A 13,107-nucleotide genomic window follows, 5' to 3' on the forward strand; every position below is an offset into this window, starting at 1 on the left:
GTTGAGCACCACAGTAGGCAGAAACACGTGACCTGCATAGATACATTGGAAGCCGCGCAAGTGGATCGTAAAGGTCAGAGACAGAGTCATTCATATACAAATGTGCTGTTAGTAATCAACTAGTCCGCTTACACTGATCATGTTGGCACTTTGTATGCGTTACAACATGGAAATATTTAAAACAAAGGCCATTTTTAAACTTGTTTTTTTTTTATCGTGCTCCTTGGCAGAGGAACACACAGATATGTCTGTTTCCGGGCCCAGGTTTAAGTAAGAGAGCTGGATTAAGGGCTTCTGTGAGCGACATGACAAAAAGTCTCTGAACCATTTATTGTTGGCATATAGTGGTCAGTTTCAAATGTATTTGTTTTTGTGCTTCTTATTGAACAAGCTAGACATTAAGCCCATTAAAAATAACGGGCGCTAGAACAGTAGTGCATAAACATTAGTAGGAACAGTCTATGTTAGATGGCAAGGGACCTTGACCTCATTCTGTTTCTTGTCTTAAATTTTTTTTGGTCAAAAATATTTTTGCAAGAAGCCTAAAGTAAAATAATAATAAAAATAAAATAGAAACGTACATGACAATACAGTAAGTATAATTAATATTGTCTTAGTGTAAAACTTTGTAACAATCTGTAATACACAATATCTGATATTTAGGAAAAAAATTTTTTTTTTTTTACCTCATGGAATTTTTCTATAAAATTTCATTATAGACAACATTTCTTGTAAATATTCTGTCTGACTTTGGCAAGAGTTTGCCTTGTTCAGGACCTTGACAACAACATCTGGAAAACTTCTAACTCTTGAGAATGCAACATATAACTGACCGTGGCTGAATACCTGTGCTGGCAAGTAAATGCCAACTTTTTGTAAGGTTTACTCTTCTGAGTCTTTCTCTTTTAGCGTTTCTCTGACGCTCATTTTCTTTTCTTCAATCAATCTATTTGCTCGTATTTTTCTTTGTCTTTCAGCCTTTCTTTTGCTGTCCGTTCTTCCAGGAGATGTTGCTTATATAGGATCTGATTGTCTGTGTCTTTTTGTCTTTTGTCCTACTTGACGTGTCCTTTTTTTTTTTTGGTGGCATGTTGTTAGTAGATACGTCCGTAATATTTTCTCCTACAGTAATACTGGCTTGTACTGTATGTGGCTGTAATATGCGTCACTGTATTGTGTGCCTTTAATTTTCTCTCGCAGTAATACTGGTTTGTATTTCCGTAAAATGCCTGTAATTTTCTCTGACGGTAATTCTGGCTTTGATGTCCGTAATATGACTTTAATTTTCTGTCACAACATTGGGCAGTCAGCAGAGTGTCCCCAGCGACTGATGTAATGTGTGGCGTGCAGTTGATAATCGTGACTGTGTCGTCTCCCCAGCAAGTTCTGTTCAGTTCCCCAGCAAGTATTTTAATCTGTGCTGGCGTGTAGCTGATTATTGAATGTGTGGCGTCTCCCCAGCAACGGATTTTATGTGCGCGGCTGCGACTACCCAATCAGCACTCTCCCCAGCAATGATGTCTTTTATCACGCGCTGCCTCGGCTAGGCCATTCACTGTGTGCCCAGCTTCGAGTGTGTGTGCGTCCACGGTGCCGTGCGCACGGGCTGGGCACGGTGCAATGCGCGTCGCGGCCCCGCTCATGCACACTTCACCAGAAGTTGGACGCACACAGGGCTTTTATTAAAGAGGATTCACTTCAGTACTTTTCACTATCTGTAACATCAGTGTACATTGTTCCATTTACTGCATATTGCACTTATTCATGTCTCACATTCCACCTGCATCAACATTGTAAAGTTCTTCACAAAGAGATTTACAGTGGAACTTCGGTTTACGAGTATTTTGCAAGACGAGTTAAATTTTTTTAATAAATTTTGACTTGATAAACGAGTGATGTCTTGCAATACGAGTAGTATGGATACACTTTGTCTGCTGAGCGTCATGTGATCACAACTGAGCTGATGGTTCTTCTCTCGCTCGTGCGCGCGTCTCTCTATCTCTTCTCTTGAGGGCAATCGTCTCCTAATCTCCGTCTGAGTCTGCGTGCCTCACTCATACAGTCAAGATCCGTATGAGCGTATACTGTTTACTACAGCATTGTGACTCTCTCTGTGTGTGTGTGTGTGCTGTGAAGTGCGAGTCCTCATCTTGTGCCCCAAAACGGGAAGCTCAGTCTCAGTACTTTAACAACACCAGCTTTATTCAGCTTGAAACAGCAACAGCGCTGTTATTTATTGATGTTTATAATGTTCCTTGTATGACCCATTGATGACAGGCGCTTATAGCACGTCTGCGATCTTATTGGATGCGCTTATACGGCGAACTGCTACAGCGCTGGGAGACTGCGATTGCTTTGGGACGCTCTTCCGCGTGTCGTCCCGTTGGGTGGAATCCCACATGAGTTTAGAAACTCCCTCACAGCAGCCATGATTCTTTTTAAAGGTAAAGTGCTGGTTAATTTGTTTTATGTATTTTTACTTTATATTTTGTATTAATCATTTTTATATGAATAGTTTTGGGTTGTGGAACGAATCATCTGAGTTTCCATTATTTGTTATGGGGAAATTCGCTTTGATATACGAGTGCTTTGGACTGCGAGCACGTCTCCGGAACGAATTACGCTCGCAAACCGAGGTTCCACTTCTGTTCTCTATTCTATTCTCTACTGCTTTTTTATTGCCCAGTTTTTAGCTAGCCTTTGTTAAATTGTATGTCAATACGTACAGTACTGTGCAAACGTTTTAGGCAGGTGTGAAAAAATGCTGTAAAAAAAGAATGCTTTCAGGAATATAAATAATGATTGTTTATTTGTATCAATTTACAAAATGCAAAGTGAGCGAACAAAAGAAAAATGTAAAACAAATCAATATTTGGTGTTACTACCTTTTGCCTTCAAACCATCATCAATTCTTATAGGTTCACTTGCACAAAGTCGGGGATTTTGTAGGATTATAGTCAGGTGTGTTGTATGATCAACCAACTATACCAAACAGGTGCTAATGATCATCAATGTCACACGTAGGTTGAAACACAGTCATTAACTGAAACAGAAACAGCTGTGTAGGGGGCTTAAAACTGGGTGAGGTACAGTCAAATTATATGCCGGTGCAGGCTGCCATGTAGGACACAAGGACACTTTCACTGCCCTGTCTGTAACAGGACAATCATACGGCGTGGGGATATGACAAGGCATTTATTGTTATGTCAGTATTCTTCAATGCCAAGTTAGCCACCACTGTCAGGACTGCTCCCCGTTGCACTCTCCGAGGAACCTCGTCTCCCTCCCAATGTCCTTAAAATTAATGAAAATGAATGATATTAGAAATAACATAGTATATCCCTCCAACACAAAGGATCCTCCTAAACCCCAGCATCCTGTTATAAACAAATTAAACTCTTTCACTAGGATAGATTTACCTGATTTACAAAAAATAATATCTCAATTAAAACCCTCCACCTGCGTCCTTGACCCAATACCAACAAGGTTTTTCAAAGAAATATCAGGCGTGCTAATTGATAATGTTCTTGACATAGTAAATTCGTCATTAGATACGGGGTCTTCCCAGACTGTCTTAAGACTGCTGTAGTTAAACCCCTACTTAAGAAACATAATCTCGACCCCTCAGCTCTTGAAAATTTTAGACCCATCTCTAACCTGCCTTTCTTAAGTAAAGTTCTGGAGAAGGCAGTCATTATGCAGTTAAATGACCACCTCAATAAACATGCTATTCTTGATAAATTTCAGTCAGGTTTTAGAACAAATCACAGCACAGAAACTGCACTCGTTAAAGTAGTAAATGACTTGCAGGTAAATGCAGACAGAGGCCATTTATCTGTTCTCATCCTCTTAGATCTGAGTGCTGCATTTGACACCATTGATCACAACATTCTTAGAAATCGCCTTAGTCAATGGGTGGGCCTCTCTGGCAGGGTCTTAAATTGGTTTGAATCCTAGCTGATAGGGAGAAAAATTTTTGTTAGTTGTGGGAATTACAACTTGAAGACACATGATATCCAATATGGTGTTCCACAAGGCTCTATCCTGGGTCCGCTGCTCTTCTCAATCTACATGCTTCCGTTAGGTCAGATTATCTCAGGGCACAACGTGAGCTACCACAGCTATGCTGATGACACACAGCTGTACTTATCAATAGCACCTGATGACCCCGACTCTCTTGATTCACTAACACAATGTCTGACTTGTATCTCAGAATGGATGAATAGTAACTTTCTCAAGTTAAATAAAGAAAACTGAAATCTTAGTGATTAGCAATAATGGATACAATGAGGCTATTAGAAATAAACTGGATACATTAGGATTAAAAGTCAAGACGGAGGTAAAAAGCTTAGGGGTGATTGTTGACTGTAATCTGAATTTTAAATCGCATATTAATCAGATCACTAGGACAGCATTTTTTCACTTAAGAAACATAAGTAAAGTTAGACCTCTTATATCACTGAAAGATGCTGAGAAATTAGTTCACGCGTTTGTTTTCAGTCGACTAGATTACTGTAACGCACTCCTCTCAGGACTACCCAAAAAAGACATAAATCGTTTGCAACGAGTGCAGAATGCAGCTGCTAGAATCCTAACTAGGAAAAGAAAATCGAACACATTTCTCCAGTTTTATGTCACTACACTGGTTACCTGTGTCATTCAGGATTGACTTTAAAATTCTGCTTATGGTTTATAAAGCCTTAAATAATCTCGCCCCATCTTATATATCGGAATGTCTGACACCTTATATTCCAAATCGTAACCTCAGATCCTCAAATGAGTGTCTCCTTAGAATTCCAAGAACAAAACTTAAAAGAAGTGGTGAGGCGGCCTTCTGCTGCTATGCACCTAAAATCTGGAATAGCCTGCCAATAGGAATTCACCAGGCTGATACAGTAGAGCACATTACTTTAACATGGCCTTTCTATAACTTCAATTTAATCTTAATTTAACTTAATCCTGATACTCTATATGTTCAATTATCTCATAATAACTATTCATGGTGGCTCTAAAATCCGTACTGACCCCTACTCTCTTTTCTGTTTCTTTTTCCGGTTTCTTTGTGGTGGTGGCCTGCGCCACCTCCACCTACTCAAAGCTTCATGATGCTCCAACAATGATGGACGGATTATAAGGAAGAAGTCTACGTGACCATCATCATCAAGCCCTTCTGTGAGAACCCTAAATCCAAAGAGGACTGTTTCATTTATGTTAGGTAGAATGCCCAGGGGACTGGGTGGTCTCATGGTCTGGAATCCCTACAGATTTTATTTTTTCTCCAGCCATCTGGAGTTTTTTTTTTTCTGTCCCCCCTGGCCATTGAACCTTACTCTTATTCGATGTTAATTAATGTTGATTTATTTTGTTTTATAATTGTGTCTTTCATTTTTCTATTCTTTAATATGTAAAGCACTTTGAGCTACTGTTTGTATGAAAATGTGCTATAGAAATAAATGTTGTTGTTGTTGTTGTTGTCCTCCGTCCAGTGTCTAAACAGGCTTCGGAATCTTTGGCAGAACATTCATATGCTCTACCTTCTGTGCTGAATGAAACCGTGGCTTATGGGAAGTCAATAAAAATGAAATGCCCTTTTATTCCAATATATTGCAATACAGGATACAACACAAAAACAACATTTCGTGTGTGACGTAACTGTGTTCAAATTTGAAGTCACGTGTTTCCGCTTACTGTGGAGCTCAACACCTTACAGTGGCTGCAGCCAGATGCTCTTGGAACTTCCGCTACAACAGTAAGTGCAGCCAGGGGAGGATCCGGGTGCACCTGGAGTGCTTCTGGGTGCCTAAGCAGCACTTTCGCCACACCAGGAAGTGCTGCTGAATGATCGTCAGGGAGCACCAGGAGTGCAATTTAGAGGAGGCCATCTCACTCCATTCGAAGAGCCAGAGTCGGGAGGTGGAGGACAAAGCTTGTGGGAGAGGAGTGGAGGCGGCAGAAGAAAAAGAAAGAAGAGAAAAGAAAATAGAGAAAAGGACGAGAATGAACTGCTGTGGAGAACTGAGGGCATTGTGTGCTGTGAAAAGACAACAAAAAGAAAATAAAAGTGTGTGCTTTTGGACTTGTGTGGTCCGCCTGTCCATTTTCAGGTTAGGGGGCTGTCTGACCCCCAATATTCCAAACTCCTTAAAAGGGATGGCTGGATGGTATTGAAAGTTACTGGGGAAACCAAAAAACATCATTGTCACAGGGCTGCCAACTTTGTCCAATAAGCAATAAGCCTTGCGGAGCAGACAGATAACTGAATAACTGCGGACTCTCCTACATCGGATGATAGAGCGTTGAACTCTCAACACGGAATATCTGAGGCAGCAGCTGGGCTGCCTTTATTGAAATCATTGAGTGGAAAGACTTCAACTCCTGCACTCTTTTATAAAAGCACTAACTTTTGAATGGCAAATTAAATTGAGAAGCCGAGCTTGATGAATCACACACACGTAAAGGTTGGATTATATCCATTTTTACAATTACCAAAAACCTTCTTGGAGTAAAGTACTTGCTGACCTGTACAGTTGTGTGTAAAAAGGCGACGGTGTACAGCAGTGGTTTCCATTGAGGCATATTGCTAATGTCCAGTAGCTCCTGGCTGATGCCCGAATAGGTCCGCTTCAAGCCGGCTTTGACACCTGAAGACACAGAAACAACTCATCATACATCCTAAACTGTGAAGAAAGCCTCGCCGCCTTACCAGCATTGCTGACTTGGCTTAATTTGACTGAACATCAGTTCTCACCTTGAGGTGGTTCATTAGTAAATTTGATGGAGGACTGCAGCAGGTTGATTGGGAATTTCACATTCACCTCGGTGGTGATCCAGGTGCGGCAGTCCTCGTGCATGGCCTCGGAGGTGGTGATGGTGTCCAGGAGCTCTTCCAGGAAATCCAAGCCCAGATGGCAGTTCTGCAGCAGAAGCCAGCCTCCGTCCAGCATGCTCTGATTTAGCAGGCGTCTGGCGTGGACCTCCTGCCCCTGGCCCATTGAAATGGCGCGGCATGGAGTGTTCTGGAAGACACAGTTATACATCTTTTTGGTAATTCAGGTTTAATTAAGTGACTGCCTTTCAAGAGGTGGGACATTTGATTTAATTTGTGTTGTTTATCATTATCTCCTTTGTTGTTTCCTTTTTTTTGTATACGACAGTATATGGGGGACCTCCCCAAACCTTTGACAGTGTTTTGTGCTTATTTTACACTATAACTTAAGTTTATTATATCGAAAATAACCAGAAAAATCCCGGACCATCGAGAAGTTTGCGCCTAACTGGAATCGGCTCCGCATAAATCAAAGTCATCCAGACGATCTGGATCTGCTAATTAGATCTGGACCACCCGGTGTGTGTATATATATATATATATACAATATATAATATACAGTGCATCCGGAAAGTATTCACAGCGCATCACTTTTTCCACATTTTGTTATGTTACAGCCTTATTCCAAAATGGATTAAATTCATTTTTTTCCTCAGAACTCTACACACAACACCCCATAATGACAACATGAAAAAAGTTTACTTGAGGTTTTTACAAATTTATTAAAAATAAAAAACTGAGAAATCCCATGTACATAAGTATTCACAGCCTTTGCTCAATACTTTGTCGATGCACCTTTGGCAGCAATTCCAGCCTCAAGTCTTTTTGAATATGATGCCACAAGCTTGGCACACCTATCCTTGGCCAGTTTCGCCCATTCCTCTTTGCAGCACCTCTCAAGCTCCATCAAGCTGGATAGGAAGCGTCGGTGCACAGCCATTTTAAGATCTCTCCAGAGATGTTCAATCGGATTCAAGTCTGGGCTCTGGCTGGGCCACTCAAGGACATTCACAGAGTTGTCCTGAAGCCACTCCTTTGATATCTTGGCTGTGTGCTTAGGGTTGTCATCCTGCTGAAAGATGAACCGTCGCCCCAGTCTGAGGTCAAGAGCGCTCTGGAGCAGGTTTTCATCCAGGATGTCTCTGTACATTGCTGCAGTCATCTTTCCCTTTATCCTGACTAGTCTCCCAGTTCCTGATGCTGCCACCACCATACTTCACTGTAGGGATGTTATTGGCCTGGTGATGAGTGGTGCCTGGTTTCCTCCAAACGTGACGCCTGGCATTCACACCAAAGAGTTCAATCTTTGTCTCATCAGACCAGAGACTTTTGTTTCTCATGGTTTGAGAGTCCTTCAGGTGCCTTTTGGCAAACTCCAGGCAGGCTGCCATGTGCCTTTTACTAAGGAGTGACTTCCGTCTGGCCACTCTACCATACAGGCCTGATTGGTGGATTCTGCAGTGATGGTTATCCTTCTGGAAGGTTCTCCTCTTTCCACAGAGGACCTCTGAAGCTCTGACAGAGTGACTATTGGGTTCTTGGTCACCTCCCTGATTAAGGCCCTTTTTCCCCCGATCGCTCAGTTTAGATTGCCAGCCAGCTCTAGGAAGAGTCCTGGTGGTTTCGAACTTCCTCCACGTACGGATGATGGAGGCCACTGTGCTGATTGGGACCTTCAAAGCAGCAGACATTTTTCTGTAACCTTCCCCAGATTTGTGCGTCGAGACAATCCTGTCTCGGAGGTCTACAGACAATTTCTTTGACTTCATGGTTGGTTTGTGCTCTGACATGAATTGTCAACTGTGGGACCTTCTATAGACAGGTGTGTGCCTTTCCAAATCATGTCCAGTCAACTGAATTTACCACACGTGGACTCTAATTAAACATCTCAAGGATGATCAGGGGGACACAGGATGCACTTGAGCTCAATTTGGAGCTTCATGGCAAAGGCTGTGAATACTTATGTCCATTTGCTTTCTCAGTTTTTTTATTTTTAATAAATTTGCAAAAATCTCAAGTAAACTTTTTTTCACGTTGTCATTATGGGGTGTTGTGTGTAGAATTCTGAGGAAAAAAATGAATTGAATCCATTTTGGAATAAGGCTGTAACATAACAAAATGTGGAAAAAGTGATGCGCTGTGAATACTTTCCGGATGCACTGTATATATATATTGTCACAAACTCAAGACAGAGTCATATAAAGGTTTGGGGCAGCCACCCGTATAATTTGGTTTCCTGGCTGCAAAATTGCTTCAATAGATACAACACGGATGTGCACAAAACCGAGTCCAAAACAGAACTGAGGGAATAAGGGAAAAGGTGGAGGCTTTTAAAGGGGAAGACAGGAAGTGAAGTCAAAGGGGTCGGGCTCTTGTAGGTCTTCTGCCATTGGTGCGAGCCCGGACGTGACATCACAGGGGCCGGAGCGGCAAGGTCTCCTTCCATTGGCTCGGTCCCTAAAGTGACGTCAAGAGGACCAGGTGGGATCTCCCGTGAATGGTCTGCAGGCAAGGGAAAAAAAGAGTCAGTGCACTCAGCCACATCCCAGTATGTCTCGGGAACTGTCCTTACTCAAGCCCTTTAGCTGCCTCCCATGTGCACGTATGTGACAATATATATATATATATAAAAATCCAACATCTGTCTGTATGCATGTCTGTCCTCTTTTCACGAGAGAACTACTTAACGGATTTAGATTGGGTTTTTTGTATAATTTGCTTGAACATTCCAGTTGATTTTGAGACTTCTCTCATCACGCTAAGTATCATAATTCACTTGCAGCAGCGATTTATTCATGCTAATCCGAGGGGAGGGGGAAGCGTGACATCAGGAGTGGGGAGCTAGGCGGGGTTCTCCTCATTCATGCGGCAGCCTCCGTTTGAGTCACTCTACCTGTGCCACATGTTGGAGCATACCTTGCTCCCACTTAGCCAGCGATACCAGTTTGTTCAGCAGACACGATCATCAGAATGTTAAGGAGGCACGTTTAACGTTTTTGACAGAGAGATCAGAGCTAAGTGTGTGTTTTAGAGGGTAGCTGCTGATTGGCAGAGATATCATGGCTACGTGCTTTGGGGACTCTCTCACATCAGAGCTGCACACAATCAGATACAGCGGCAATGTTTGACATTGGACCGTACCTACCACCTGCATAGCCAGTGATACCTTGTCAACTTTTTACATTTTCGGAAAAGAGATCACACCTACATTCTCGCCCCTGATAGCAAAACCAAAAATAATGTATATCAAGAGGCCCTCAGATGCAAAAGCTATCAAAAGAAACTCTTCTCAATCAAAATTATTACATTTTGTTTTTTGATTGATTTTTAAAGTTTGTCCTGTTTCACTACTATGTGGGCAGAGTTGCGGGGGACAGCTAGTCTTTCATAAATACATCATAACAGTCCACAATTTTGGTTCAGTCACTGACTACAGTAATCCCTCGCTATATCGCGCTTCGACTTTTGCGGCTTCACTTTATTGCAGATTTTATATGTAAGCATATCTAAATATATAACACGGATTTTTTGCTGCTTCGCGAGTTCTGCGGACAATGGGTCTTTTTATTTATGGTACCTGTTTCCTCAGTTGGTTTGCCCAGTTGATTTCATACAAAGGACGCTATTGGAGGATGGCTGAGAAGCTACCCAATTAGAGCATGCAGTTAAGTTCCTGTGTGCTGATTGGCTCAGTGACGGAGTGCCGAATTCGATTCCGCAGCGTTAACCAGGAAATCTTACCTCGCTCAGTCAGCATCAACGTGTTTCGTTGTTTAAAGAGTTAACTTTTGTGCTCTTTGTGCGTAGTCAAGCTCTTCATTATGGCTCCAAAATGATCTGCTCCTGCTACTGCTTCAGGGGCCGTGCCCAAGCGCCAACAGAAGATGCTAACGATTGCTGAAAAGGTAAAAGATCTGGATATGTGGATGGAAGGGAACAGCTACACCGCTGTAGGACACCATTACGGCATCAAGGAGTCCACAGTTGTTTTTATTTAAAAAGGAGGAAAAGAATATAAGATCTACGGCCGCAGTGTCCTTTAACCAGGGCGCAAAATGAGTTTTAAGTGGACATAATAAGGCGATAGTCCGGATGGAATCTGCTTTAGGGATTTGGATTGAAGACTGCCAGAAGAAGAACAACGGCAGTGCTACACAATCGCCTGAAGAGGCTCCTTTAGAAGAGCTGTAACGATCTCCTTTGTTGTGCAGTAAAACTAAACTCCTCGTTATCGGACAAGTCATCGTGTCATTGTTGGTGAGTAACTATAATTAATTTTCTACGTACTTAGTACATGTACGTACGTTTAGTGTCACCGTACACACATTTTACTGTATACAATTTTTCTTACATTGTACGTATTTATTGCTGTTGGCCTGTCTATCGTAATGGCTGTAACATATGTGATATCGGAGACACTCGATATCTTTAAAATAATATTTAGGTTTTACTGTATATAAACAGTGTGTTTATATACATAATTTCAATGAATCTTAACTAATATCTAAGAGAATACAAAGGGTTTATGCTGCATAACTGAGCGGGAAATGTTTATAAGAGTGTGGGAGAGTTTATAAAGGGCTTAAAATATATAAAAATAAATATATGAACATATAGCAGATTTTCACGTTATGCGGGGGTCTGGAACACAACCCCTGCGATCGAGGAGGGATTACTGTATATGTTAATGTGTGAATTCTTTAAAACTTATTTTATAACCCTCCACAAATTTGATACTACCAAACTATATATCTGTCATATTGTTTAAGATGTCAACTCTGTGTGGGCAAAAGTAATTTTTTTCCAACAATGTTCACAGACCTCGGAGTATTTCACTTTTTATTGACCAAATCACAATTCCAGTGGATCACAAGTTTCCATACACTTTGTTAACTGTGCCATTACATAGCTTGGAAAATTCCAGAAAATTATGTCAAGCCTTTAGGCAATTCGTCAGCTACTGATAGCCAATTAGCCTTACCGGAGTCAACATGTCGATGGATGATAAGGCCGACCATCAAATTCACTGCCTCTTTGCTTGACCTTTGCTTGAAAAATCAAAATAAATCAGCCAAGACCTCAGAAAAAGCTGGTGGACCTCCATAAATCTCGTTCATCTTTGGGAACAGTTATCAAATACCTGAAAGTCCCACATTCATCTAAATAATAATAAGCAAGTATAAACACCACACAGCCGTCATACCGCTCAGGAAGGAGATGCACTGTGTCTCCTAGAGAAGAATGGACTTTGGAACAAAAAGTTCAAATCAATCCCAGAACAACAGCAAAGGACCTTGTGAAGATGCTGGAGGACACAGGTAGACAGGTCTGACATCGACATCACCTGAAAGGCTGCTCAGCCAGGAAGAAGCCACTACTCAAAAGACACTACTGAAAGGCCAGACTGCAGTTTGCAATGGCACATGGGGACAAAGATCTCACCTTCTGGAAAAACGTCCTTTGGGCTGATGAACCCAAAATCGAATTGTTTGGCCAGATTGACCATCGTTATGTTTGGTGGAAAAAGGGTGAGGCTTGCAAGCCAAAGAACAGGTATATAGGGGTGGGAGCATCATGTTGTGGGGGGCTGCATGAAGGACTGGTGCACTTCACAAATCAGATGGCATCATGAGGAAGGAAAATGACGGAGATACACTGCTGCAACATCTCAAGAGCTCAGCAAGGAAAACTCAGTCAGAAATGGGTCTTCCAAATGGACACGGACCCCATGCAGACCTCCAATGTTGTGGCAAAATGGCTTAAAGACAACAAGGTCAAGGCATTGGAGTGGCCGACACAAACCCCTGACCTCAATCCAATTGAACTGAAAAAGTGTGTGCAAGCAACAAGGCGTACAAACCTGTACCAGTTAAACCAGTTCTGACTGGAGGAGTGGGCTAAAAATCCCAAGCTTGTAGAAGGCGACTCAAAACATTTGGTCCAAGTGAAACAATTTAAAGGCAAAGCTACCAAATATTAACAAAGTGTATGGAAACGTGTGACCCACTGGAATTGTGATATGGACAAGAAAAAGTGAAAGAGTCGGAGGTCTGTGAACATTGTGGGAAAAAATGTCTTTTGCCCTGAACAGAGTAGTTGTCTTAAATGATATACCAAATGAATAGTTTGTTAGTATCAGATCTGTGCAGGGTTTAGAAAGTGAGTTTTAAAGAATTCACTCTCCATTCACAGTCAGCACAATGAACACTGGGAGAGGCTCACACAAAAGACGTAACATAACAAAGACAGAGAAACGATTATGGAAGCTGTTCAAGGTGCAG

At 41.8% G+C, this 13,107-nt stretch overlaps 1 protein-coding gene across 1 annotated transcript in view; it reads right to left on the minus strand.

Moving 5' to 3' along the window:
* LOC120529938 (dynein heavy chain 5, axonemal-like) overlaps positions 1 to 13,107 on the minus strand; it is a 331,615-nt gene that overhangs the window by 30,714 nt on the left and 287,794 nt on the right. Inside the window, exons 67-68 of the mRNA XM_039754147.1 lie at positions 6,749 to 7,016; positions 6,520 to 6,641 (exon numbers count right to left, since the gene is read on the minus strand). Of these exons, the coding sequence (XP_039610081.1) occupies positions 6,520 to 6,641; positions 6,749 to 7,016 (390 nt within the window). The remainder of the gene's footprint in view (positions 1 to 6,519; positions 6,642 to 6,748; positions 7,017 to 13,107) is intronic.

This window comes from Polypterus senegalus, chromosome 5 (assembly GCF_016835505.1).
Source record: "Polypterus senegalus isolate Bchr_013 chromosome 5, ASM1683550v1, whole genome shotgun sequence".
In the NCBI taxonomy this organism is placed as follows: domain Eukaryota; kingdom Metazoa; phylum Chordata; class Cladistia; order Polypteriformes; family Polypteridae; genus Polypterus; species Polypterus senegalus.